The following is a 26,063-nucleotide window of genomic DNA, read 5'->3' on the forward strand; positions in this document are numbered from 1 at the left end:
ATATATATATATATATATATATATATATATATATATATATATATATATATAAAATTAAAAAGGCACCTTTTCTGAAACCTTGTTTCGACGTTTCTTCTTCTCGAGTGCAAGGCCTCTTAATCTTCCCCTTACACCTCTATACAAGTGTAATCATTTATTCTGTTCCCCATACAATTCTCAACCATTAACTTATACAAACTTTTCTTCCATTAACTTATACAAACTTTTCAACCATTTCATCATCCTAAACGTCTCTTAAATCTTCATCTGTTTTATTCAATCTTTTTTCCCAAGTTCAAAGCTTTCATCTTTGGTAAGTTGAATCTTCTGTAATAGTGTTTTCGATAATTTTAGTCGTATTTGGTTGTATATTTTGTTATAGTAGTGTAATGATTTAATGATTCCTTTGTACGGACTGTTTTTATTCATGTTCTTGTTTAGGACGAACTTTTCTCCATATTTCATGAATATTTGTGGTCTCTAATGACGTTTTTGTTTGGATATAAATATTTGACCTATGTGGTTTCTTAATTTTTAAAAATAATTTATTTTTATCTCGCCTATTGATTTTGAAATTTTGTCTTTTTTTGTGGATTGTTTTTTTCTCCATTGTATTTGTTTGATTTTGTTGATCTTGTTTTTTCTCATTACATCTGTTGTTACACGAAGTACATTGTTTTTCATTGCACTGTTTTGTTAGATCGCCTTGTCACGACCCAATTTAGAATCATGACCGGTGCTAAGGACAAGAGTTCCAAAGCAAGCCTTAACGAAAAATCTATAGAAAATCCGACAGAATTTCCTCTGTTTTTGGGCCTATGCTCAACTTACTTGTAACAGAAATCAATAACGCAACCAACTAATCATCTTTTTCCCACCTTATTCATCAATAAACTATTCGAAGAGTAAACATACTATTTCTAACTCCAAAACATAAGTCTCATACTAGACACCAGTTTGCAATACGAAAGAATACTCATAACTTCTAATAAAAGAATGCAATACGAAAGAATACTCATAACTTCTAATAAAAGAACTGATTGTGGAGCGACTCTAAGAATTTCAACAAATGTCTATAACAACTAATAATCTGGTTATCCACGCGAACAAGTGTGGGGCTCACTGAAAATTATCAACTCGAAAGCTCTAGACCTTACCAAAGTCACCTGTATTGCTGTAAAAAATATAGTGAGGAATGAGACTCTAGCTCAGTGAGTAATAATACTAAACCACAACCATTTTAACGAGGGAAAAGTCAGAAACATGCTAGTGTAATAGTCATAATGATGAAATAATGATCTTTCAATCTTATATGCCTCATATAAGCATAATCAGTGTAAATACATAATAGCAAAATCAATAAAAGAACATTTTCATATAAAATCTTATTTCTAGGAGGTTTCCAAGGATGTTACATGTAATTAGAGTGGTCTTCTCTTTAAGAAGTAATCAATAATAGTGAAATCCTCGTAATGGAGTTAAATATTCATATCAGTAGATCTATACTCGAGGGATATCAGTAACAGAATACTAGTTCCACATCCCACTAGCAAGGGCTTTATCAGAAATCAGTAACTACAAGGTGCACCACGTCTAACGATCCCGCCGTCAGCTACGGGATTCATCAAGGTCTACTCCCATCATATTCTTCTTGTAATCACTTAAAGCATTTCAAAATCAAACAGATCAAATCATATCATTTCAAAGTTCAACCATCATCTGTCAAAATACTATTTCTCAAATAAGTGTAAAACCTTTTAAATAACAGAAATCATATCTTGTAAAAAATAAGACCATCTCAAATTAAATAATCTTTTCAGTATCATATCCAGTAAGAGACTTGTCCCACAGGCAAGTTCAAAACGTTCAGTAACACATTTACTTTATAAACCATGTGAAAATCATGCAATTTATAAAACATCAATTGTGGTAAGATTACTACTCACATTACTTGTGCTGAAAATACCAAGCTCGCCACTTGAGTATCCGTATGAATCCCTATGGTTAATCTATAATCACATTCATATCAATTTCGTATTAACCTCTTCATACATGCTATTTCATAATAAATTAAAACACCCAGCCCTAGAAGTTCCATGAATGACTCAAAATCTGACCAATCACCTAATTGGTGCTTTAATTACATAAAACAACCTCCCTTTGATTAATTTCACATTGTAATAAACCAACATAACCTTGCTGCCCATCAACTTTTACTTCATATTTGCCGAATAGCAAGGTTTATAGTTCAAATTATTAGTGCACTCCTTCAAATCATGAGAATTTGACAATTCCATCTATTTCTTTTAACTCACGATTTCTCAAACTCTCAACCCCAGTTCTATAGCTATGGGAAATTCAGATGAAATCTATAGCTAAGTTCAGAAGCTTACCTTCCTCTTCCGCTTCTCTCTTTATTTAAGAATCCAAGCTTATCAATTCTCTTCCTCGCTCCTTCTCTCTTCCAAATCTATTAAATTGTCATGGTGGAAACAAATTTCTCCAGTGATATGGAACTTGAGGATGTTGGCTTGTTCTTGCATTTGCTTTTCCTTTTTCACCATTACTACTCACACAAATAACTAACAAGTGAGAACCGACAACAATGATGAACTTAGGAAGGAAACTATTTTTTTTCTTCATTTCTCTATGCTAAAAAATGCAGTGTGGCTGCCTAGGGCTTTTAGCCCAATCTCTTTTCTTTTCCTTTTTTTTTAACTAAAGACTCATTTACCCTTAACTAAAATTATGGGGTATTACAATCCCCTAAACTTTGATCGACTTTAGTGACGTTTTCTGTCAATCGCATTGTTGAGTTATGTTGTATCTGTTATTTATTTTGCATGTTTTATTATAGGTTTACTCTGGTTATGGCTAAAACTAGAGGTGGGTTTGTTAAACGATCTGTTCCTAAGCCTTCTAAAAATAAGAAAAGAAAGGCTGAAGAAATTTCAAGATCTTCAATAAAGAAAAAAATTGTAGTTGAAGAACCCAAGTCTAACTCGGGTTCTCATACGATGGCTGAAATCAACAACTATGAGGATAGTAGTGCCCAAGACAAGTTCATAAAATGTTGTACGATACTAAAACGAAAAATAACTTAGACCATCAATAGAGGGGAAGCTAACTTTGACTACATCAGATTCTAAGTATTATGCAACAGAGAATGCTTCTAGTCACAATGGAAAGAGGGAAAATATTTAAAGTTTCTAAATTTAACCAATGTAGAAAAAAACAAGATAGGTTAGGATTTTACAATAGACAACTATCAAATGAAAATATGCATGCTGTTATGGAGACTTAGACGAACGACGATTTATTAACACAATGGACATATTCGACTTGACAAAAATTCCAGCACTACAAGATCCTAACAGACAAGTTCAAAGCCAAATGGATTCATTTAGATAGGACTACAATCTTCAAGAAGTAATCTATACAACTCGTGTTAAGGGAATGCTAGATGGAGTCTCTAAGGGGTTTTGAGATTTCTTTTGAAAGACAATGGGGCTAACAACAGGACATCGTACATTGATGACTATTGCATATCTTATGGACTAAATAATAGGAAAACCATACTAATAACGAGCAGAACAACCAAACTAAACAAATTCTAGTGAAACCAAATAAAGATATTAGCACATTACGATCATAAACACATTATATAACACCCAACTAATGTTCGCATGTTCATAAAATGCTAAAGAACTAAGCATAGGCAGTTATTTGAATGAAACAATAAGAACAGCTACAATTAAAACTAGACAAGGAATATTTCACAACCCACTTCATCATATTAATTTTTGGCACGCCTTAACTGAAAACAAGCTATCACTCACAGAAAGACTTGTGTTATAATTCATACCAAAGTATTAGATGTCCCACACTTTTCATTAATTTAATGTAAATCAGAGGGAAACGGAAAATTCCGCAACTTAATCAAGATTCAAGAATTTAGACGCAAGAGAGATAACATTTATTCTACTTTGAAAAATGTGAACAACACAATTACACGAAGCATATCAAATTGCTAGCTAACAAATCAGATAATTATTGAACTTGCTAATGCATTTTTTAGATTAAGGATATTCTTCAGGCAAAATCACTATCCATATCAATCCTTTTGTGGAGCATCAAACAAGGGTTTTGACGTCAAGATTCGACTTTGAACTCGAACAACGACTCGAAGAAGAACGGAAGCAGAAAACAAAAGATAACCTTAAAATCTATTTCTCAGACGATTTTTAGATTTGTTTTTTGGATGTTCATCGATGTAGATCGATCTTAATGGATTCTGGATATTTATGGATGATTTTTGTATATTTTTTTCCCTTCTAAGGATCAAATGGTACCCTTTTATAGCAAAAATCATAACCTCTATTGACCTAGAATTCAAAATTATTGAATTCTTGGGAAGCCAAGTTTGAGAAAGAACAGAGAAAATAATAATGAGGCAGAAGAAAAATCTCTGAAGAATTGACCTTTTCTGATCGATTTGAGAGGGTTGAGTGACTAATGTACCATTTTTTGGCGGCCCAGAGCCATTTCTGATGAAGGGGATGAGGAATCACGTGGGGTGGCCATGGGAGAGTAGCTTGGAGCGTCTGAGGAGGAAGCTAACTAGTTGGCTCAGGTCTGACGAATTGATGGGAGAGGACGTCTTGGTAGCCATAGGCGATGGTGCAGCTATTGTAGAGATTAGTATGAGGGAGAAGGTGGGCAACGATGGTAGAGAACGGAGTTCTGGGCGTCTAGAAAGGTGAAGAGAGCGTTGTTTTTTTTTTCTTTTGGGGAAGAAGGTTACGAGCGTATAGGGTTGTGGTGGTAGAGTCTATGTTGAAAAGTCTTGTTTGATCTCGGTCGTCCGATCATTTGATCGGACGGTTAATAAAATAAAGGGTTTAAAATAATTAGTTAATAATATATATATATATATATATATATATTACTATATATATATATATATTACTATTATTATTATTATATATTAAAAGATGAATTAATTAAAGCTGTTGGATTAAAATAGAGGGCTGAGATTAAAAGTTAAGAAGCACAATCCCTGTGCTGCCCACATGGAACACATGAATTGGCCGGTTTAAGGGGACTTGGATTGCCAAAATTGCTCAAATTAAATTCATTTAAATTATAACCCTTTTTTTATTAAATAGCCATAATTTGTTAAATTAAAAAAATAATTATTTTATAAGATTAGCTTATTTGATAAAATTGGTCATTTCTAAAAATAAAATTAATAGAAATTAGTAATTCATTAATTATTTAAGCTTTCCAAACTTTAAAAAAATGTTGAAAATACTTATCGCATTAATAGAAATTATATTTTATTGAAAAGTCGAGTTAACCTTCAAGAAAAATATTTATTTGACGTGAAATTAAAAAATGAGAAATTACGTAGTAATATTTATATAATATATTTAATTTTTATAAAAAATAGTATTTATGAAATAAATTTACCCAATAAACATATTTTTTAACAAAAAATTCATAACATAGATATATTTTATTTTTATTCTTATTATTGTTATTATTATTATTAAAAATTTAGTTAAATAAATGTGGAGAGCCAAAATTGGGTGTCAACACCCATTTCCAATTTCTTGAAGTTGGAACCTACAAATCTTTAATACTCAAGAATAATGTCTCCCAAAAAACTCTTAGAACTCAAATTAGAAACAAAATCTGAAAATAGATGTAAAACCTACAAAATTCGATACTAAGTTACAACTCTCAACGAGTATTTATATTTTTCGACAATTTGTATTGCGAAGGATCACTTGGCGCAGTTAGTCGGGATCGTCGATCAACTCGGTGACCCGATCTTCAGTATATTTCATCGCCATCTTGCCTTTGCCTTCAACATCTTCGCGTTCTGTAACATTGGACGATATAGTACTGCTTCGCGGAACTATTCGGTGACACGCCGACTGCTCCTCTTCATCGCCAATTTGATCCTTTCCATTAGGGCTCAACACTCTGGAACATTAGGCGAGATTAAGGTCATTCGGTGACTCACCTAATGGATTAGGCGATCTTCAGGCCTTCATTTCTTCGTTCTTTCACCTACCTTGTTCCTTTTTTATTAGTTGTGTCCATGCTTTGTCTCCAAGTCTAAATACCTGAAACTCAAGGTTTTTCATCGGTTATTGAGATAAAATATACATTTGAAACCAAATCTATCAATATAACCCTAAATGAGTCCAAATTGTGGACTCATCAACGACCGTGTATAAGTTGAATTACAAACCATGTGTTTAAGCGTTATCAACGTACAACAAATTGTTCGAATAATAATGTAGTTGATTTATTCATCAAGTCTCTACTAGTTGCAACTTTCGACAACATGATGCACAAGATTGGAATGAGAAAATTCAAGTCTTTTAATTTAATGTTTTTATTAGTGAAGCTTAATTAATATGCCTTGTACTCTGTTTCCCATATAAAGTTTTGTCATTGAAATTTTTGTAAGATCTTTAATGGGATCGCTTAAATGCGTATTGTTAGATTTTCTTTTCTTTCGTTAGAGTGTTTGCATTAAATTTTTTCTAACATTTGACATATAAAAGAAGTGTTATAAATGATAGTGTATGTCTATTAAGTTATAATAAAATGTTAGAAACCCTAACTTAAAAGATCCAATCAGTTTTGCTCCATAAATAAGGCCTCATAAATTTCTATTAAGATTAAAACGTCTAAATCTGAATACACATCTGAATATTAAGATATGCATTAATATCTAAATGTATAAATCTGAATAAACATCTGAATATTAAGATATTGTCTCTGAATCTGAATACTGAATTATTGAGACTGTTTTCAATATCTGAATATACATATAAAATAAAACGCTATATCAAAATATTATAAAACCCGTATTTTAGCAAAAATAATTTTTTTTATAGAAAATAATATGCTGAACATTCTTATCGTAACAAGGTAATATGATTTATCTGTTAAAGATTTAACATAAGTTACATCATTAATATAACTATTCTTTGCATTCAACAACTTTGACAGTCTAATATAATGCAATGTAAAATAGTTTATATAGAGTAGTAATATAATGTTTAGGAAAATATTTTATTTTATAATGGACATTTGTTATTGTTATCAATCAAATAATTAATACTTTTTATTTTCTAGAACCGTGCTAAATATTATATCATGAAGTGTTTATCAATTAAATGTATTGATTAATTTGTGAAAGTAAAATATGTATATTTAGTTCGTAAGAAATAAGAAAATTATAACGGGTAAGCATGTAATTAACATTAATTAAATAGGAAAAAATTTATGAGTTGTTATGATGTAGTTGAATTAAGATATGAGTCTTATTTTTGAGTATAAATGGTATTAAGAACATGTTGCAGACCTTATTCGTTCAGATGTATTCAGACCCACTAAGTACCTTCTAAGAAAATAAAACAAACAAACTTAATGAATTGAATTTAAATAATTAAGATTTAATCATTGAAAACAAACACATTGAATAAGGCGAATATAATTGGTTAAAATTCAGACCCCCATTAAATGCAAATATATAAAGCCTAAATGTCGTTAACAAATAATCACATAAATTTATTTTATATTTTTTCTTGGTTATTTACATCTTAGTCCTAAATAATTAAATGGTTTAAAGTTAAAAATAAATATTTTAAATTTTTTGCATATCTGCCTCTTGGATTTGATTATCTTTGTAAAAGATAAATTGCATTTCATCCTTCTTTTTACCCTTTTCTTTTCCTTTTTATTTCTTCCTTACCATTTTCAAACCTCAAAAATCTCCACTCCCGCGTAGAATACGATACGCTTCTTCTTTTCCCAAACTAACAATGGACGACTCATTAGGCAAATTCTGCAAAACCATGGCCGTTTTCTGTAACAATCTCGAAAACAGCTGCAACGCTCTCAAAGAGTCGGTGGATCGTCGCCCCATACCCCTTGGTATAGCTTACCTACAGTTTTACCTTCTTTTCTTTGTCTTCTTTCAAAATAAATCTGTACAGTCTAGCTTTGTACAGATTCAGCTTCGACGACCTTTGTACAAAGCCTGAACCAGAGAGTAATGTCACTAAGCGGTGACCTCAATGTGCTGGAGTCCATGTCTTGTGGAACGGTGTCGTTCGAGGAGCTGCTGGGCCATTGCAATGAAGTTTTCAAGAAGAACCAAACTGATCTTCTGTCCCTTCAGGACCGTCTCCATAATCTTGGCTACATTGCTTCTGGTAAGTAAAATCAATCAATCAATGTTATGGCTGTTATTATCATTCCATTGCTACTTTGCTTATAAAGTTTTTGCCCTGGCAAATTAGAGATCTAAAACTAGAGGTTTTGTCAATTTCACACTGGTTGAACTCGGACCTTTTTTTTTTTTGGGTTATTTCCTTAGTCAAGTCTACATTGATTACGAGTGATTTAGGTCTTTTGAGTGTCACATGACCATATTGAATGTCCTGCTAAGTTTTCCATTGACTCTACAAAAGATTTTAACATTGGGATATGCTCATTAGAGCTAGTACTACTCTGTTATAATTATTTTAAATGTTTTATCATGTAGTTTTCTCTTTCAGAAAACAAATACATTGTTTTTTTTTGGTGTAGGTGCTGTATTCCTGTCTACGTTTTTGAATTGGGCACATAGGTGTGCCGAAGTTCGACCTCTTTTGAAATCTTTAAAAAAAAATAGAACTGGATCATGTGACAAATAACCATGTTTTAGCTTTACATGATGGACAGAAAAATGGTCCAAGCTCCCACAAGTCCAAGGGAGGAAAAAGCTCTAAATTCAATCTTGTAGTGAGATAGGAATTATTACATATTGAAGGGTCAATTTTTGGGTTGTAACCTGTAAATGCATGAAATTGCTACAAGACTGACTCTTGAAGGTCAATAAATCTGGTAATTTCACAGTATGAACATTTTCATACTTAATTTCCATGTGAGTTAATTTTAGAAATAATTGTATCAAGGAATTTTTAAAATTTTATGTTCGGGAATTTCCATAGAGCTAGTATCAGGTTTCGGTAGTGTGTACCATTTACTTTATCAATGTGTTGCCTGGTGACAAATCACCAACTCAGGAGTCTTTAAGCCTCGATCGTTGTACATTAAACATGTTAAATTGTCATATTGGGGAACATTAGAAATTCTCGTTATCGTTTGACATTCTGCCTTTCGCTTTGAATGATTAATCATCTCATTTTGTGTAGTAATTGCTTATTGACTGGTTTGCTATTTTCCTTGCTCCACAAGTCAATCTTATTGGTGAAGATAGTGAAGGAGAAGAAGAGGACCCTAATGTTTCAGAAGATTTATCTTATGACTGCAGCTTAGACTTCAAGAAAATTGAAGATGATCCTTTGTATCCTTTATGAATGTTTTATCTAATCAAACACAAATGTTGTACTTGAATCCTTCTAAACTTTTATGCTCTTAGCATAATAACAATACTGGATATTTTTACTTGGTGAACTCAGTGCAGGTCCATGTTCAACATGGCTTTCCTCTGCCAAGAAAATTAGGTGTTTTGCTTATTTTCATTTTTCCTGAAAAAAATGAAGCGAAATAATGTGACGAAGAAAGAGTTGTGGCACCATCAACTTGCATCCGATTATATTTTGAATGATTACTAAGAAGTTGAGGTGTGTGACCTTTCCCCGGACTATGTGTGTGAACCAGGGATGCTTCGTACACTGGGCTTCCCTTTTAAGGAGATTTTTATGAGTGCTTCTTAACATTTTTAGGCTGGATGATACTCTGAATTTGCAGAACCTTGGTCTCTCTGATGTTTGCCTAGCTACCATAGCATCTGAAGGTGCGTTTTAAACTCAGGAATCAAATTGCCATATCGTGATGGGATATTAAGAAAAAAATTCGAGGTGTGCATTGACTTGTATATATATATTACATGTGTTGTCTTCAACCCCAAGGGGCATCGCCAAGATGTATCTGGACATAATTGTAAAAACTATTTCCCCATTTTCTTTCAAACACTTTAGATTTGTGCAGAGGAAGAAAGTTTCTTGATGCCTTTGCTCTATTTTTGTTTTTTTTTAATGATAATTTATAACTTGAGATATTTTCTTTTGTCTCTTTGGTATTTTTTGTTTGCAGCAAATACTATATATGAGAAAGAGGGATGCTATCTATCCACCGAAAAGAAACAGGATAGTAGAGATGGTACAAAATTCACATTCCGCATCATTAACTTTGTAAAATTAGTATAACATGGTGTCTAAGATGTGTTTCTTGCTTTTCTGAACATAGGGAAAATGAACGAGGAATTGAAGTCATCTGAAGATATTCAGTCACTGATAACTGTGTCAGAAGATGATTATGAAAACCTCCCCAAACATATGAAGAATTTAGCTTCATGGCAGGTGTGGTTTCTGTATTGGTGATCTCATTTACTTGACAGTCTTTTTCTAAGAAAAAAAGAGTTTAAGAGTAGAAAATGAGAAGACCAAGGAATATTTTCAGTTTATGAATTTAATTGTATTTAGCCATATTTCCTTTTTAAGATTTTTGTTCTTTTCATCCAGTATACAGTGGATTAAGCACTAGGCAGCCCCACGTATAAATTTTTGATTTTGGTCTTTTAAATTTTTTCTTCACTTTAATGAAGCAAGCACTTTTCTTCACGCTTCAATTGAACTGTGGAGCGGGGTCTTGTCGTTTTTTTCCGTTTTGCGCCTCCATAAACACAATGATAAGCATATTTTGGGAAACAATTAGGTTAGTTGGGCTTATCTTGAGTCCAATGGAAGAAGTGGTGAAATAATCCTTTTTATGAAACAGAAGAGCTGTGGAAGGTGAGGTTCTCAACTTTGGGACACAAAGTATTGCATGCAAATTCACTTTAGTGACCTAAAACTACACTTGGCATATCATAGGGGTTTATGCCTCAAATTATAAAATTGGTAGGAAACAGTTGTGGTGGAACTTGTTGTCTCCATAAGAGTGTGTTCATGACCATGAGTTGTTTATGACGACTTTAACATCACAAGACTTGTTAGTGAAATAAGGGATGGTACTGAAAATATTAGAGTTATGCAAATTATCTAACTTAATAGTAGAATTAGAACTGGTTGATTTGATGAGACACAAGACGGAGTTAATGATAGGCTGGATGTTTGGAGACAAACCATGGAGTCGAAAATGTTTAGGTTGAGCAAGACTAAGACAAAGTACTTGGAGTGCGAATTCAGTGACGTAACTCATGAGGCAAATTGGGATGTGAAGATTGATACATAAGTCATCTCCAAGAGAGGAAATTTCTTGTACCATGGGTTAATTATCCAAGGAAATGGGGAGATTAACAACGATGATACACATCGTATTAGAGCAGGGTGGATGAAATAGAACCTCACATCTAGTGTTATTGATAGGATTGTGCCACCAAGACTTATTGTAAGTTTTATAAAGTGATTGTTAAACCAACTATGTTATATGGGGGCAGAGTGTTTGTCAGTCATGAACTCACATCCAAAAGATGAGAGTAGCGGAAATGATGTTGTTAAGATGGATATGTAGACACACTAGGAGAGATAGGGTTGGGAACAAAGATATTGAGGATAAGGTAGAAGTGGCCTCCATGGTGGACAAGATGAGGGAGGCGAGGCTGAGATAGTTCGGAGATGCCTAGATGCGTATTGAGGAGGTGTGAGAGGTTAGGTATGGTTGATCTAAGGAGAGGTAAAGGTCAGCTGAAGAGGCATTGGAGAGAGGTAATTATATAGGATATGACACACCTACAACTTACCAAGGACATAACCCCTAGTAAGAGAATATAGAAGTCAATGATTAGGGTAGAATGTTAGTAGGTAGTTGAGCCTTGTCTTATTTTCATTATCAGTATTATTAGTAATATTACTGTCCTACTATCTCTTTGATTATATTTTTACTTGTTTTTTCCTTTGTTTTGGTTATCGTATTATTTGTTGTTGCTACGGTTCTTTCTTCCATCATTTTATACATGACTTCTTCACTACTGTATCTCCTCTTTTTAGTGATTCTGATATGTTTTACTTGAGCCAAGTTTTATTGGAAACAGCCTCTCTACCTTCGCAAGGTAGGGGTAAGGCTGCATACACCACCCTTCCAAGACCTCAATTGTGGCATTACACTGTATATGTTATTGTTGTTGGAACTGGTTGATCTTCGTTTGGTGGTGGTATAGGGAGAACAATCATGTAGCTGCATCGAGACTTGATAGATTTCTTGTTTCAACTAAATGGGATGTGGAGTTCAATAACATCACACAACCCTGCTACTTTGAACTGTCTGGTCATATCCCAATTTTGTTACAATGGGGGAATGGGGTGAGCAGGAAGGCCTATTTCAAATTCCTGAACCGGTAGCTTGAGGCAGAGGGCTTTTTGGCAGAAAGTCAAGGTGGTTGGTGGCTGACTGGATTATATACTGGCAATGAAGTTAACACTGTTTAAGGCTAAACAGAAGGAATTTAATTCTAATAATCATGAAATCCAAGAGAAGAAAAAGAAAGACATGTTAGATCAAGTATTACAAATCGACAAGATTCAGGAGTAAAGGAACCTTAATGATGACCCTTACCAAAGCTAACTTGGAGATGAAGTTTGAGGAAGAGAAATATCTTGGAGGCAAAGATCCAGAGTTTTATGTTTAAAGCAAAGGAGATAAGAATACAAAAGATTTTCAAAGAATGACAAATGCGCGTAGAAGGTTAGTAATCTATATGAGCTGCTAGTTAATGTAGAAGAGATCACTGATCTAGAGGGTATTTTATGGAGTTCTATCAGAAGCTTTTTAATTAAATAGAGGTATTGAGGCCTTAGTTTACTCACTCCCTCCATTTCAATTTGTTATCTTACTTTCCTTCTTTGGGAATCTCAAATTGGCTATCACGAACCCAAAAACGCTTGCGAGGTCTAAAAGTGAGACTCCTCCTCAGTTCCTGTCCCCGAAACATTTGGAACTGTTCCAGGATACATTGATACTGAAGATTCCCTGGAATGGAAGTAGCCAACATCAAGATGTTTATAATGAAGTCATCACATGCTGTATTCGCAGATAATGTTCAGTTGGACAACAATTAGCCTTGGAAACAGATCTGGAAAACTGAAGCTCCCTTCAAGGTGCTTGCTTTGATTGGTTTGTGTCTAGACAGGCTTGCTTAACTCAGAATAGCTTAAAGAGGAGGAATTAGTATGACTTCCAGGTGCTACTTATGTTACGCAGATGCTGAAATCATATTCATCTATTTTGTATTGTGGATTTACTAGCCAGGTGGCAATTATTTCTTAACATGATTGGCCTTAGATGGACTATGCCTAAGTCCACTGTTGAGCTTCTGATGTGTTGGCACAATCAGGGTAGCAATGTAAGATAGAAGAACTGTTAAAATATGATTCCAGCTTGTATTTGGTGGATAGCACTGAAAGAAAAAAAATGTTAGGTGCTTTAAGATAGGTGAAACTCGATTCAGAAGATATAAAGCTGAATTGTGTAATATTTATCACTTTTGGTGTAAGTAAGTTTTTGAAACTAGAATCCTTGTATGAAGAACAAGGATAGGTTTTTATACGTTTTTCAGGAATTTGGTACCACCATAGCTTTCGTGTTGAAGATTAATATAACTGTTACTTTTCTTAAAAAATAAAAATAATGGGCCAGAATGTTACATGCTGAGTTAAATCTTAGATACTGAATTGATACTAATGTCACTAATTGGTTGCCATTAAACTTTTTTCTTGTGTTGTATTCTTAGCTATTAGAGTGTTTTTGGGACACTTAACTATATCTGAACTTCAATATAATCTGTGATGTTCCATTTGGAGTAATGCCGTTCCAGTTTCTAGACATTCAAAAAGAAAAATCTACTTTCGGAAGTTATCCTACTGCTGTAAGACTTGTAGAAGATGATAAATTCTTATTTCTAAGTTGCTGTGCTTGTTATTCACCTTGAACAGCGAAATGTTTTCTGGAGTGCTGTATTGCTTTTCTACCTCTTCTTTCCTTTGTTCCATTTTATCATTCTTGTTCCCTTGCATACACATTATATGGCTTCCGCTCATACACTAAAGTTCTGAAATACTTCTATAGGAGTTGGTTGTTGCTGTTGAGAAGATGAACTCATTCCTTGACACAAAAAAGACCAGGCCATACTCCTTCCAGCAAGCTGAAATTGTGGAATTAGGATTAGGTATGTGTTTTTCACTTTGTTCCCTTTTCATTTTGTATTTGTGTATATGTTAATTGTAGACATGGAAGTGCAGTTGTTATTAAATGAAGATCTCCATTCTAGAGCATTAGTTAATTATTCTACATAATTTTAGTGGTTCCAGAAACTGACACCAAAATTATGTAGAGCAATTAACTAATATACTAGAGTGGAGATGATCTCTATCAGACTTACGAATGTAGTGGACGAGACTATTTCTACTTCACAGAATGATCTTGTGGAGTAGACAGATTTTGGATGTAGCATTTGTGGCAAACGAAGTGGTGGTTCAAGGAGAAAGTAAGGAGTGCCAAGTGTGTTGTGCATTTGATCTTGAAAAGGCCTACAATCATATGAATTGGAGGTTTCTAGAATCTATTATGCTATAAATGGGATTTGGCAAGAAGGAGAGGACATGGATTTACGTTTACCTAAATTTTGAATTGTAGAGTTAGGGCCCTTTCGACTACCTATCTTGGAGTACCATTAGGTGCATCGAACAAAAATCAAATGGTGCAGAATCTGGTTCTTCAGAAGGTTGACAAGAGTCTAGCAAGATGGCAGAAAATATGTCCAAGGGTGGGAAGCAAGTGCTTAGTTAGATCACTCTCGAGCGTTCCCACTTACTACATGTCCTTGTTTCTTGCTAAATAATGCTCACTGAAAAGCTGGAAAAGATGTAGAGAAATTTCCTATGGGATGCGCTGGCTGGGGCAATGAAGTGCCACTTGGTGCTGTGGGATACCATCACATCTCCTAAAAATGAGGTCTTGGAGTCAAAGATTTAAAGGGTTTTAATAAAGCTTTACTGAGCAAAGGGCTTCGGAGATTCAGGTTGGAGGTACAAGCGTTGTGATTGTGTTTTTTTTTTTTTGGGGGGGGGGAGGGGTGATAACTGGTAAATATGGGGTTATGGAAGGAAGGAGGGTGTGGAGCACTAGAAGTATCACTTTGCCTTTCGGTTGTGGTTTGTGGAGCAATATCTTGAAGGGGTAGTATGTTTTTTGGGATAACATCTCATTCAAGGTTGCAACAAGAGGAGAGTAAAGTTAAGGTCCATAAATGGTGTGGGGACTTAGTTTTAAGGGTGAATTTTAGAGTTTGTACAAAATATCTTTTCAAAGAGACTGGACAGTAAAACAAATTAGGGGGACACAAGGTGGAAAAACTTTTGGATTTGAGATGTAGAATCAAATTCCACAATGGGGAAGTGGCTAATATTTAAGATCCAAACCTTAGGATTTCATTACTTTGCTAGTTCATGATGAATATACGTGGATTTTCGTAGTGAAATATTCTTTTGAGTTTTGACAACTGAGGAAGTTATGGGCACCATTGGGTGTAGTGTCTAGAAAACCATAAGACTGTGTCCCCAGTTCAGCAATAACATCTTTATCACCATGGGTAATGGTTTATAACTGACTTTTGCAATGAGGTGTGGATTGGAGAAGATAGTCTTAGAAACTCATTTCCACACTGGAATGCCAAGGTATCCCAAGTTTGGAGTCAACAAGGTTGGGACCTCTTATTTAGAAGAGCATTTAATGACTGGGAAATTGGAGAAGTTGCCAATTTAATGGAAGTTCTCAACTCACATCCAGCATCTGTGAGACATGACAAACCTAGATGGAAACTACACAACAAGGGGGTATTCATAGTGAAATCATGTTATTAGAATCTTAACACACTACGAGCTAGACAGATGGCCTTGGAAGCTAGTTTGGAAGACCAAATGCCCTCCAAAGGTGGCTTGTTTTACTTGGTTGGTTTTGAAAGGCATGCCTAACTCATGAGGCCTTACCGAAAAGGGGCTGGCAAATTTCCTCAAGATGTGTCATGTGTGAGCATGAAGAAGAACTCAATGATCATGTATTCCTTCACTGTAAGGCTGCTTTGAGCCTATGGAATATGTTTTTTTTTAGGTGTTAAGTGGGTGATGCCTAACACGACAATGGAACTCCTAAGTAGTTGGAAAGGCATTGGCAACAAAGGAAGAAAAGAATTTTGGTGGAGAACTATCCCAGCATGCATATGGTAGACTCTTTGGTAAGAAAGGAACTCAAGATGCTTTGATGGACAAAAAACTTACAGAAAATTAGAATGAATTGTATAAGCCTTTTGTTTTTTTGGTGTAAACAAAATCTGATAAGGGAGATAGTAGAATTAGTTAATTTTATAGGAAACTAGTAAAGAATACCCTGTGGGATGTAAGTTTCCAATTCATCTTTTTTTGGATGATGAATCTTTTGGTGTGAATATATGGTTACCCTTTTCTCAAACAAATATTGTTTTGAGTTTGTAAAGATATGACACTCAGGCCTAACTCAACCTCCAAAATTAGCTCATGAGGGGAGGTTTTCTAAGTCCATATAATGAGACCAAATTTCCATTCCTCTACCAATGTGGGATTCTTAACACTCCTCTGCACGCCCATACCTCAACTAGAGCGTGAACACTTCTAAATATGGGCCCAATATCGCTAAACAACAAATTGAGATGGACCTGACTTTGATACCATGATGAAGTGTGTGACCATCTCATCTAAAAAGATATGGTGCCTGGGCCTAACTTAATCCCAAAAACTAGCTCTCATGAGGGGAGGCTTGTTCAAGTCCAAAATGTGGTTGCTAGATTTATTAGGCGTTTAGCCATGTGATACCATATCACGATATGATATCGTGAGATAGAATCAGCGTTTGGATATGCGATTTTACGCTGATTCCATATCATTAGATGAGATATCATATTCTCCAAAAACCATGATATGAAATCATATGGGAATACCATATCATGATTTGAGTTATTCTAATACAAAAATTGATCCACTAGTTTATATTTTGTTAAAACAACCCCACATTTATATCTACTAACCATTTATTTCACATGTAAATAAAATTTATAATCACACCATTACTTTTTAAAATTTATTATTCTCACGAACATATAGTCACTTTAACCCACTGTTGAGTAATAAAATCTAGAAGAGCCCGTGAGAGGTGTTTCATTTTTACTCAAATATATTGATGAAACAATTACGTAAGTGGAGAACAAATAACTTTGTAATAATTTATTATACGATTTTATGATATTTTGTTTATTTGATGATATTGTATAAACTATTGGGGCTATTTTATTAGTTTTAGAACTTATGAGATTTTTATGTTTATGTGAAAATATACAACACCAATATTCCATATCGCATGTCCAAACAACAAAACTTCAATTTCATCTCATAATTCCATTTCATGATACCATATCGAATGACTAAACGGGCCCTTAGTATAGAAGCTAAATATTGGGCTTATGTGTGGACAGTGAACTCATATGGATCAAGCAACTGTTGTAGGAGTTGAATTTTGGAGGTACTAAAGATGGAACTTGTGTGTGATAATGAAGCTATTCTTAACATTGCGTCAAATCCAATATTTCACGAGAGGACCAAACACATCGAAATTGAGTGTTATTTCGTTAGAGAAACTGTATTCTCAGGAAGCATCTTCACAAGGTTCGTGCGGTCAAGTGATCAATCTGTAGACATTTTTACCAAGTCCCTAGCCGGTCCCAGAACAAGTTATACATGTAACAAGCTTAGTACATATAATTTGTATACACTAGCTTGCCGGGGGGGTGGGGTGTTAGAATCATATGAATGTTCTATAGCATATGTGTAAATATAATTTACTCCTATTTTAATTAGGTATTGATTTGTAGTGATTTCTTTTCCTTTTTAGGACATGTAAACTTGCCTATTTAGACTCCAATAGCTTGTTGGAATAATCAAGCTGAATTCTCTCTCAAACTCTTGTCTTGTCACAACATCTTAACAATATCCTCCAGTATCGTTATGTAAGACATCTAATAATATCCTCCCGTGCCTTTATTTCTCACAAATCCGTTTCTGGAGAATGATATGGCTTGGGATTATCTTTTGGCAGTTCTGGTGTTTACTGGCTTGCCTAGAACGCTAAGATTGGGATTTCAGCATTTTCATGATATGTCATAAACTGAGTTCTGCTTGGGGTGTGATTACTGTGAGTGAGAACTCTTGAATTTGGAATCAATGGCAACACAAAAGAGATCGAGCTGGCAGTATGAGTGGGATAATGTCTTACTGCGAGTCTGTGAGTGACTCCATGGTACAGCTTGATCCTTCTTTGCAGGGGGGGCTCCTAAGTGTTTGGAAGTTAGTGATTATGATCACTCAATCACAAAGTGATCTTCACAATAAAGTTATCAATATGCTTTTGAAGTATGGTAGTAGGACAAGCTCCTTTAAATTTCTTTATATATGCGAGATGAAGACGTGAATTTGTGACATTTGATGGTAAATGGTTATGCATTGAAGTGATTGGGAGTCCATGATTTGGATTTGTATGTTCAGATGAGGGAGCTGCATTTGAGCCCACAAAAGGAAAGTTTTCTTGAAGATCTTGGGTTTGTGCCTTTCATGAAACTCCACAGCTATTTGAGCTTGAGTGGTCTGTCTATCTATTTGTTTCTTTGTGGTGGGACTAGAGCTATCTCCAAGAACCTGACCAAACAGTCTCTGCATATCCATTAACTGGCAATTCAATACAAGAAATATCTTTGAGCATGCCCTTATTGATGTTTGCACGTTGTAGAAGTTAGCAGTCTATGGGAGTTTTACCGAGGATTCAAACCAACTTTTTTGTTTGCTGCTATAACTAATGCTGAGCAAAGGGAAAAAAGCATGACCATCAAGTTCAGAGTTTATTCTCTCAACAGTTTTCTTCCTCTCTTGTTGATCCAAGTTCAGCTCCTCTGAATTGCAAGGCTCTTATGGTGTTACTTAAGGCACACAAGAAGAAGACCGAACCAACAAAATCTTGTGGTTTCAAGTGTGTAATGCTTGCAAAGAGATGGAAGTGTTTGATCCAGAAATGCCTGTCCATGACTTTGTGCTAAAGGTTAGTGTTAAGGGTAACATACCTGTTGAAAATTCAATAGTTGGAATGTATAGGAATGTTAGAAATGTGGGTGATTGTGAGAACAAATTTCATGATACAGAGAGCAATAAGATCACTTGGAATATAGCAACTGGTAATGCATGTGGAACAATTAAAATATATATGCCTATATATGAAGAAAAAAGTGAGAATTTGATCTGGGAAGATTGGATCTCAGAGCTCATTCCAATTTGAACCAAAAGGATAACAGGAACCATGCATTTCCTTCAAATATGCTCGAGGCTACTGGAATTGACATGGCTTTGTCAGAAGTACCAGATTTATAAGTTATACTAGGAGTTCAAATTGGTCTTATTGGTGATAAGAACATTGTGAAGCCAACAATTCAGGAAATGGAGAACTTACAGTTGGATTTGTTATTTGCAGAGACCAGAATGCAACATTAATGGTTGAAGGGTATTGTGATTTTCTTCTCGAGGACAAGTTGGTTGAAGCTACAGATGTAGGGCAGAATGCTGTGTGGGTATTTGGAAGTAGGTGGAAACTTTAATGCATAAATGCGGAAGGACAAAATGCTCGATGCCGTCAAGCTATCTCCAAAAAAGCTATATGAGCTACTCAGAAAAGTTGCCGGCGAGGAGTTAGTGGAAGTGCTGCAAATTGAAAATAAGATTCCAAGAAGAAAGGCCCAATTATTATTGGAAGAAAGTATTAAAAGCATACTGTCAGAGGGATTATATCAGTAAAATGCAAGGTTTTGGGTTTACCGGAACGATTTGTAGTTTCTAGAGAATGGTGCTGGCATTAAATAAAAGAAGACGCAAGAATCAATTAGGAAAATGCTCTTGTTTACAACTTGCAAGATTGATTCAAAGGCACAATAGCTATATTTGGTGACTTCACAATTTCCACTTGATTCTGGCAGTGTTAGGTCTTTCATTTTCACACTATCACACTCTTGAGGACAAGGGTCTGAATCTGATATGATGTAAATTTCTAGCATGTAACTGACTCACGTGAATAAGCTCGTTTAAGCAAAATTACTTATGGCTTACCTTTGCAGTGCATTTTAGCTTTTCTAATAAGATGTTTTCCTTTTATGGTAATCATCTTTTTGCAGAAATATAGCATAGTGTAGCTTAGCTCTTAAACTTTGTTTTCCCTTCCCTGCAGTACTTCTCTTACCTTCAGTGAGCTCTCATTCACATGCAGTTAATTAGCTCTATTATATATAAGTCATTGCATGTTGTCATATTGAGCTGGCTTGTACTTGCGTGAAAGTATGTGTGCTATTTTTAACCGATGTTTACCACACTTGGATATTTATTCACAAGGAAATGGAAAGAACCAATAGTTGTGCCCTGTCCAGTTAAATGAGTTTATTTGTTTTTTTCGTTAGATTTATAAGTAGGCATAGAGTGACTGGTTGTTTATTGATGCAGGGCATAAGGCTAGATCCTATCTGCTGCTGCTTATAAGAATGAGTCGAGTAATAGTGGAGACAAGTGGTGGTTTGATTTGTTATAGAATCTTATAGTGTATAATGAATGAGTGCAGAGATAAAAACAGTATTGACATTAACGTGTTAGCAATATTTAGCTGAAGTTAATGGTTAAATGTTTGTATTACGTTGTTCGAAATTCTCCTGTATTTTTTAACTCTACTGCACGGGTAGTGTCACATTGATATTTTATCAATTACTTACTATCTCTTACCAGCTCAGACATTAGGCAAGTGAAAATAACATTTTCACTGATTACAGGTAATTACGTTGATTTTTCTGGCTAAGCAGTTGCTTTTTGTTGAATGTTAAATTGACTGGGGTTACATTTTAAATTGGTGTTAAAACATTTTGACTTTTTCCTTATTTTTCTCATAGTTATAGCTTAAAAGAGAGTGAGAAACTTAAGATAATCATTATAATATTAGTTTTATGAGTATTTTACCATGAAATGTATTTTCTTATTTTTCTCATAGTTATAACTCTTTTTCTTATTCTCTTCCCTTCTTTATTTCTTCCTTCTTTAAAAATTAGCTGCATTTTTTTGATGAAATTCTACCATCTTTCGTGTCGCCATTTTTTGTCATAATATTCTTTTACTATCATTTCTTTAGAGGTCATTTTGTTTGAATACAAGTTATGATGAGATAAGTTGTGCTGATTTATTTTTTATTGATTGTTTGGTTTATTTGTACTAAATATAATATTTATTAAATATTTGCTAAAGCAAGTTGTTTGTTTACAAAAACACCAACTATCTTATTTAACTATTTGAATATTTTTTATTAGAACTTTAGTTAACTTTCCAGATATTTCAAATTTTTTTGTTTTTTTTTGGTTTCTTCCGTACTGTTAGCTTTGTAGGAATTTGGTTGTAGTTGTCTTTATTAAGTCAATAAAAAGCCTGACCCATGTGGTCATATATATTTTTTTTTTAAAAAAATCAATCTTAAAAACAAAACATCCATCTTTTTTATCTTAATTTTTTTTTATGTATGTGCCAATTTTGGAGACGTCAGTACTCCACTCTAAAAATCCAAACCTAATTAAGTATTTCAAGTTTAATTAAGTTGTATTAGTATCAAGTTGTTTAGACTAGAAATTAATTAATTATGCTACAAATAATTTGTTGTGGTAGTAGAAATTAACTGAGATGTGACCAAACCACATTAACTAGTATGAGTTCTCATCATTTTCATATTTGAACTGCACTTTGGTGTCCCAACAACTTGGACCAAATGAAAAATCACGGACATTAAACTTGAAGCCACCAATTTTATTGCTTAATGGGCATCAAGGTGTAAGTATATAATATGAAGATACTATTGAATTTTTTTACATTTCGAATAATTTTATAAACTCATTAGATTTCAAGATGATTAGAATTCGGAATTAGAATTCGGATTCTTACAATTTTGAACAATTTATTGATTCTTTTCAAAATTATCTCTTAAAGTTATATAAAAATAAATCAATTGATGATATTTTTAAACTTTGAATTTGCTAAAGAACAATAATTTTTGCTATCAACAACCCAGCACAATTAATGAAAATAACTATAAAAGAAGAAGAAGAGTAAAGAAATTGGGGGAAAGGGTTTGCAGAACGTAGAGGGGTGGGGTGGGGGTGAAAGGGAGGTGTACAAATAAAAAAAAGGATAAAAATAATTCAAAAAGTGAGGGAAAAAAAAAAAGAAAAATAGAAGAAAGAAAATCTATGTTTTTAATTAAATTAAGACGTATCAAACATTGTTCGATGGGTGATTATGCAAACGACCCTCAAAATGAACTAGGTTGGGCTAGATCTTCACTTGTGTTTTAAGGGTTGTTAACTAGCTTATTTAATGTGTTAATGAGTTTGAAGTTAGTCCAGTTGAGTTTGAAGACAAACGTCAAGGAACGACCAAGACGTTCGATGACTAGTCATCTATGTGCTTGCATGTGTTCTAGTGTGTCTTTGCATGTTGCATGAGTTGTTTGGTTACTAAATTGATTGAGGAGACCCTAAGACCTAGATGAGCATGTTTAGGAGTTTAATGTCCGGGTACGACTCAACATGGGAAACACGAGGGGCCCTAGAGGAGGACCCCATTTTCTAGCCTAGAAGCTGCCAGGCAACCTCCTTGGCAGTGTCAAACGACGAACCAAACGATGACTCGTCGACATGGTCCGTTGATTGGACCTGCAGGCCTGCACATTTTTGAGCTGCAGACCCAAACCACAAACCCCCATTGACGGGACGTTGTCCAAATGAAGGTCCGTCATTGTAAGGCGTTGTTTGGGGGGGTGTTTTGATAAGTTCACCCCAAGTCTTTTAAACTGTGGGGACGATTATTTTAGGTTTAGTTGGGTCTTTTAAGAGTATTAACGTGATTAAACTCTCTTTAGACCCTAACACCTAAATGAAAACCCTTTCCCTCCCAAGTTCTCTCCAAAAACCACCATGGAAGGTCAAGGTCAAGATGGAGCTACGATGATGGATTCTAATGGAGTTCTTCTTCAATTCTCTTTGGAGTTCTTGTAATAAGATGTGGGAGTTCTTTATCTAAGGCTTGCTATCACCTTAAGGCCAATTTCAAAGTGATTTTCAAAGATCTCAAAGTTTATAATAAAGTCCAATTTTCACTCTAAGTCATGGGTTCTTACATGAAACGTTTTCAAACGATTAGATATGATATAATTGATGTTTTCCAATGAAAATCTCCATGAACCCTTGATCTTCTCAAATCTCTAAATTTGGCTTATGAATGGGTTAATTTCTTATAAATCTAATGATGATAGAATTGAGTTTACATTATGTTGTGATATTGATTTCTATTGTTAATTATACTATTATATTGTGAATTGATGGAGATGTTAAGGAATGGTGATCTTGGCTATTGAAAGAAGGTAAGTTGACCCAATTCCCTTAGTTAAGATAGAATTGACATAGAATTGCTATTAATTGGTATGGTCCACTTATGGTGGCGATGCTTATGTGTTTAATATGATTATAATCATGGCCTTGTCACCATTATTATGTGAATTTTAGTAGTATCATGTTAGCGCCTATGTGAAGGTACAATGTGAAATCGTTTATTTGAAGTAATGTGATCATGTAGGAGATATTATGGCATATATGAATATGTAAAGTGAAGGATGATGTGATATATGTGTGATCTTGTATAATGTGAATGTATAGGGTGGAAGTACTCATGTGATGTCTATATGATCTTGAATGAGTGCTAAGGTTATGATATTTCTCTAATTGATGATATATGATGACGGAGGACTAAGAAGAGTCTTATGAATGTTGTATATTATGTGGTAGACTTAGTGTCCCTACTAAGTACTTGAATGATATTGAGTAAATGATATGATGAATGTAGCGTCATGATTTGGTAGACCTAAGTCCCTCTTCTTGATAAATGAAAGTTATGTGAATACGTGATCTCTTGACTTGGTAGACTTAGGAACCCTTTCATGTATGTGTATAAATGAATAATGAATAGAAGTCTAGGATAGACCTAAGATGGTGCCCTTCTAAGGAAGACTAATATAGGACCTTGAATAAGAAAAGAAGGTCAAGAATATAGTTCCTTGAACATGAAAAGAAGGTTAAGAATGAGGACCTTGAATATAGAAAAGAAGGTTAATAGAAGCCTTGAAGTGGAAGACCGTAATGGTGCCTTTCTCGAGTGGAATGATAGACTTAGGGGTAGGTTGGCTGGAACAACATGAAATCATCTCAAAGGAAGTCAAAAGATCTATCCTAATAGTTCTTGGTTGGAAGCCCTAGTGGACCCACCCTTGGAAGAAAAAGTATTAAGAGTTGGCAGGAAAAAGTGATGGTACCTTCTCTAACACACCTAGGGAATGATTACTCTATAAGAACAAAGGCAACACACTGAGCGGATATGTTTGTGGTAGTAGATTTGATTAAGTTGAGACTAGAGTACAAAGAAGCTCTTGATATTCCTTAACCATGTGCCAACATAGGATGTGTCCTAGTTCTACCCTTGGCAAGTAGAACACCCTCCACGGGGCATGATAGATTCCGGATTCCATACCTAGCTAGTATGGTCTATGTCGATTAGTGCCTATTCTCATCATATGGGATGTACACTCTAGTTATTGGATAAGTTCTACAATGTGTGGGTAGTGGAATGAGACGTTATCTATACATTGCACGAGTAGGCTTTGAAAATGCTACGTGAGTTCCCTAGGTCCTTCAAAACTGTTACGTGAAGTCCTCTAACTGGTTACTTGTATCTTAAATGATTTTAATGAATAAGTTTCTCTTAAATTAAAGTAGGTTCTCTTAATGTAGTATGTTGTCTAGAAAGGTTCGTATATGGGGTAGCTTTGAGAATTGCTTAGTAGGCTTGAAGAGGGTGCAAAAATTTATCTTCATGTATTACTTAGGTGAATCTTAGAGTAACATTAGGTAGAGAGTCTAAATGATGCAAAAGCTTATCTTATTGAATATGTAACTAAGTGATATGTGATGAAAATTAATATCCTTACTTTGGGTAGTCTTAAGGATTACATAGGTGTGCTTGAAGAGGGTGTATGGGCGGTCTCTTCTTGTATTACTTAAGTGAGTCTTTGGATAACCTTTAATAGGGGGTCTAAATGCTTATATGGATTTTACATGATTATGGTTATATCTTGTTGAACATGGATTATGTCTTATGTGTGATTGTTGACTTGTTTTATGTCTCTTAAACTCTTATTATGAAGGTTTTCTCAAAATGTCATGAAAGCATATTTCAATATTAAATGTCCCTTTTTCATGGTTTTGCATGGCTTCCATACTTAGTGCATTCAATGTGCTAACCCCTTCTTTTTCCTTTTGACTAAAGTGTAGGGATTGGAAGTCTTGATATGCCATGGATGATGGATATGTTTCTAAGGTGTGAAGATGAAGCTTTGGTAAGTCCTTATAGATTCGAGGACAAAACCCACATGTTCCTTTTATGTCTTTTAGTCTTTATTTCAAGTCTTCTATGGACTTAGTCCCAATGTTGTAAATTCAAAGTATTAGACGGTTTAAAGAGACATGGTAAAGTTAGATGTTTTTAATGTATTCTGCTTGTGATTAATGAAAGTATTCTTCGTGTGTGAAGAAGGTTTTAAATTCTTACTTATTTTGGGAGTATATTATGCAATGATTGATACGAGAGGCTTGTATGAGACTTCTCGGAGTCTCATACGCCCGTAACTTCCAGGGGGTACCATTGGGTCATTACAGATTAATACTTTGCTTTTCAAAATTGGGGCTGGTCCAAAAATAACGTAATAGTACTAGTTCAAAGTTGTTTAGTGGGTTATTGGATTCCCACAAGTTCAAGTATGTACTTCAAAAACACGTCTTACTTTCATGGGGTAATGATGTATTATCGTTATATCATATGTCATCATCTAAACTATCTTAAAAG

General features: G+C 34.4%; 1 protein-coding gene and 1 long non-coding RNA gene across 4 annotated transcripts; one reads left to right on the top strand and one right to left on the bottom strand.

The window, feature by feature from the left end:
* Nucleotides 1–1,272: 1,272 nt before the first annotated feature.
* Nucleotides 1,273–4,813, bottom strand: LOC107008533. The gene is made up of 2 exons (XR_001455277.2): nucleotides 2,394–4,813; nucleotides 1,273–2,009 (listed from the first exon to the last, which is right to left on the bottom strand). It is a non-coding gene; the product is annotated as an uncharacterized LOC107008533 (long non-coding RNA).
* Nucleotides 4,814–7,761: 2,948 nt separating this feature from the next.
* On the top strand, nucleotides 7,762–20,850 carry LOC107015837. Of its 3 annotated transcripts, none has more exons than XM_027919413.1 (8): nucleotides 7,762–7,959; nucleotides 8,037–8,240; nucleotides 9,268–9,376; nucleotides 9,759–9,829; nucleotides 10,129–10,194; nucleotides 10,282–10,394; nucleotides 14,098–14,197; nucleotides 19,570–20,155. In XM_027919413.1, exons 1-8 carry the CDS (start codon nucleotides 7,848–7,850, stop codon nucleotides 19,587–19,589), a joined length of 795 nt encoding a protein of 264 aa, XP_027775214.1. In that variant the 5' UTR covers nucleotides 7,762–7,847; the 3' UTR covers nucleotides 19,590–20,155. The 3 variants fall into 3 exon arrangements, with proteins under 3 accessions (XP_027775214.1, XP_027775210.1, XP_015071741.1); XM_027919409.1 differs by lacking the exon at nucleotides 19,570–20,155 and adding an exon at nucleotides 17,531–17,750; XM_015216255.2 differs by lacking the exon at nucleotides 19,570–20,155 and adding an exon at nucleotides 20,586–20,850 and having other exon boundaries at nucleotides 7,764–7,959.
* Nucleotides 20,851–26,063: the final 5,213 nt, after the last annotated feature.

The sequence above is a fragment of the Solanum pennellii genome, chromosome 1 (genome assembly GCF_001406875.1).
Source record: "Solanum pennellii chromosome 1, SPENNV200".
In the NCBI taxonomy this organism is placed as follows: domain Eukaryota; kingdom Viridiplantae; phylum Streptophyta; class Magnoliopsida; order Solanales; family Solanaceae; genus Solanum; species Solanum pennellii.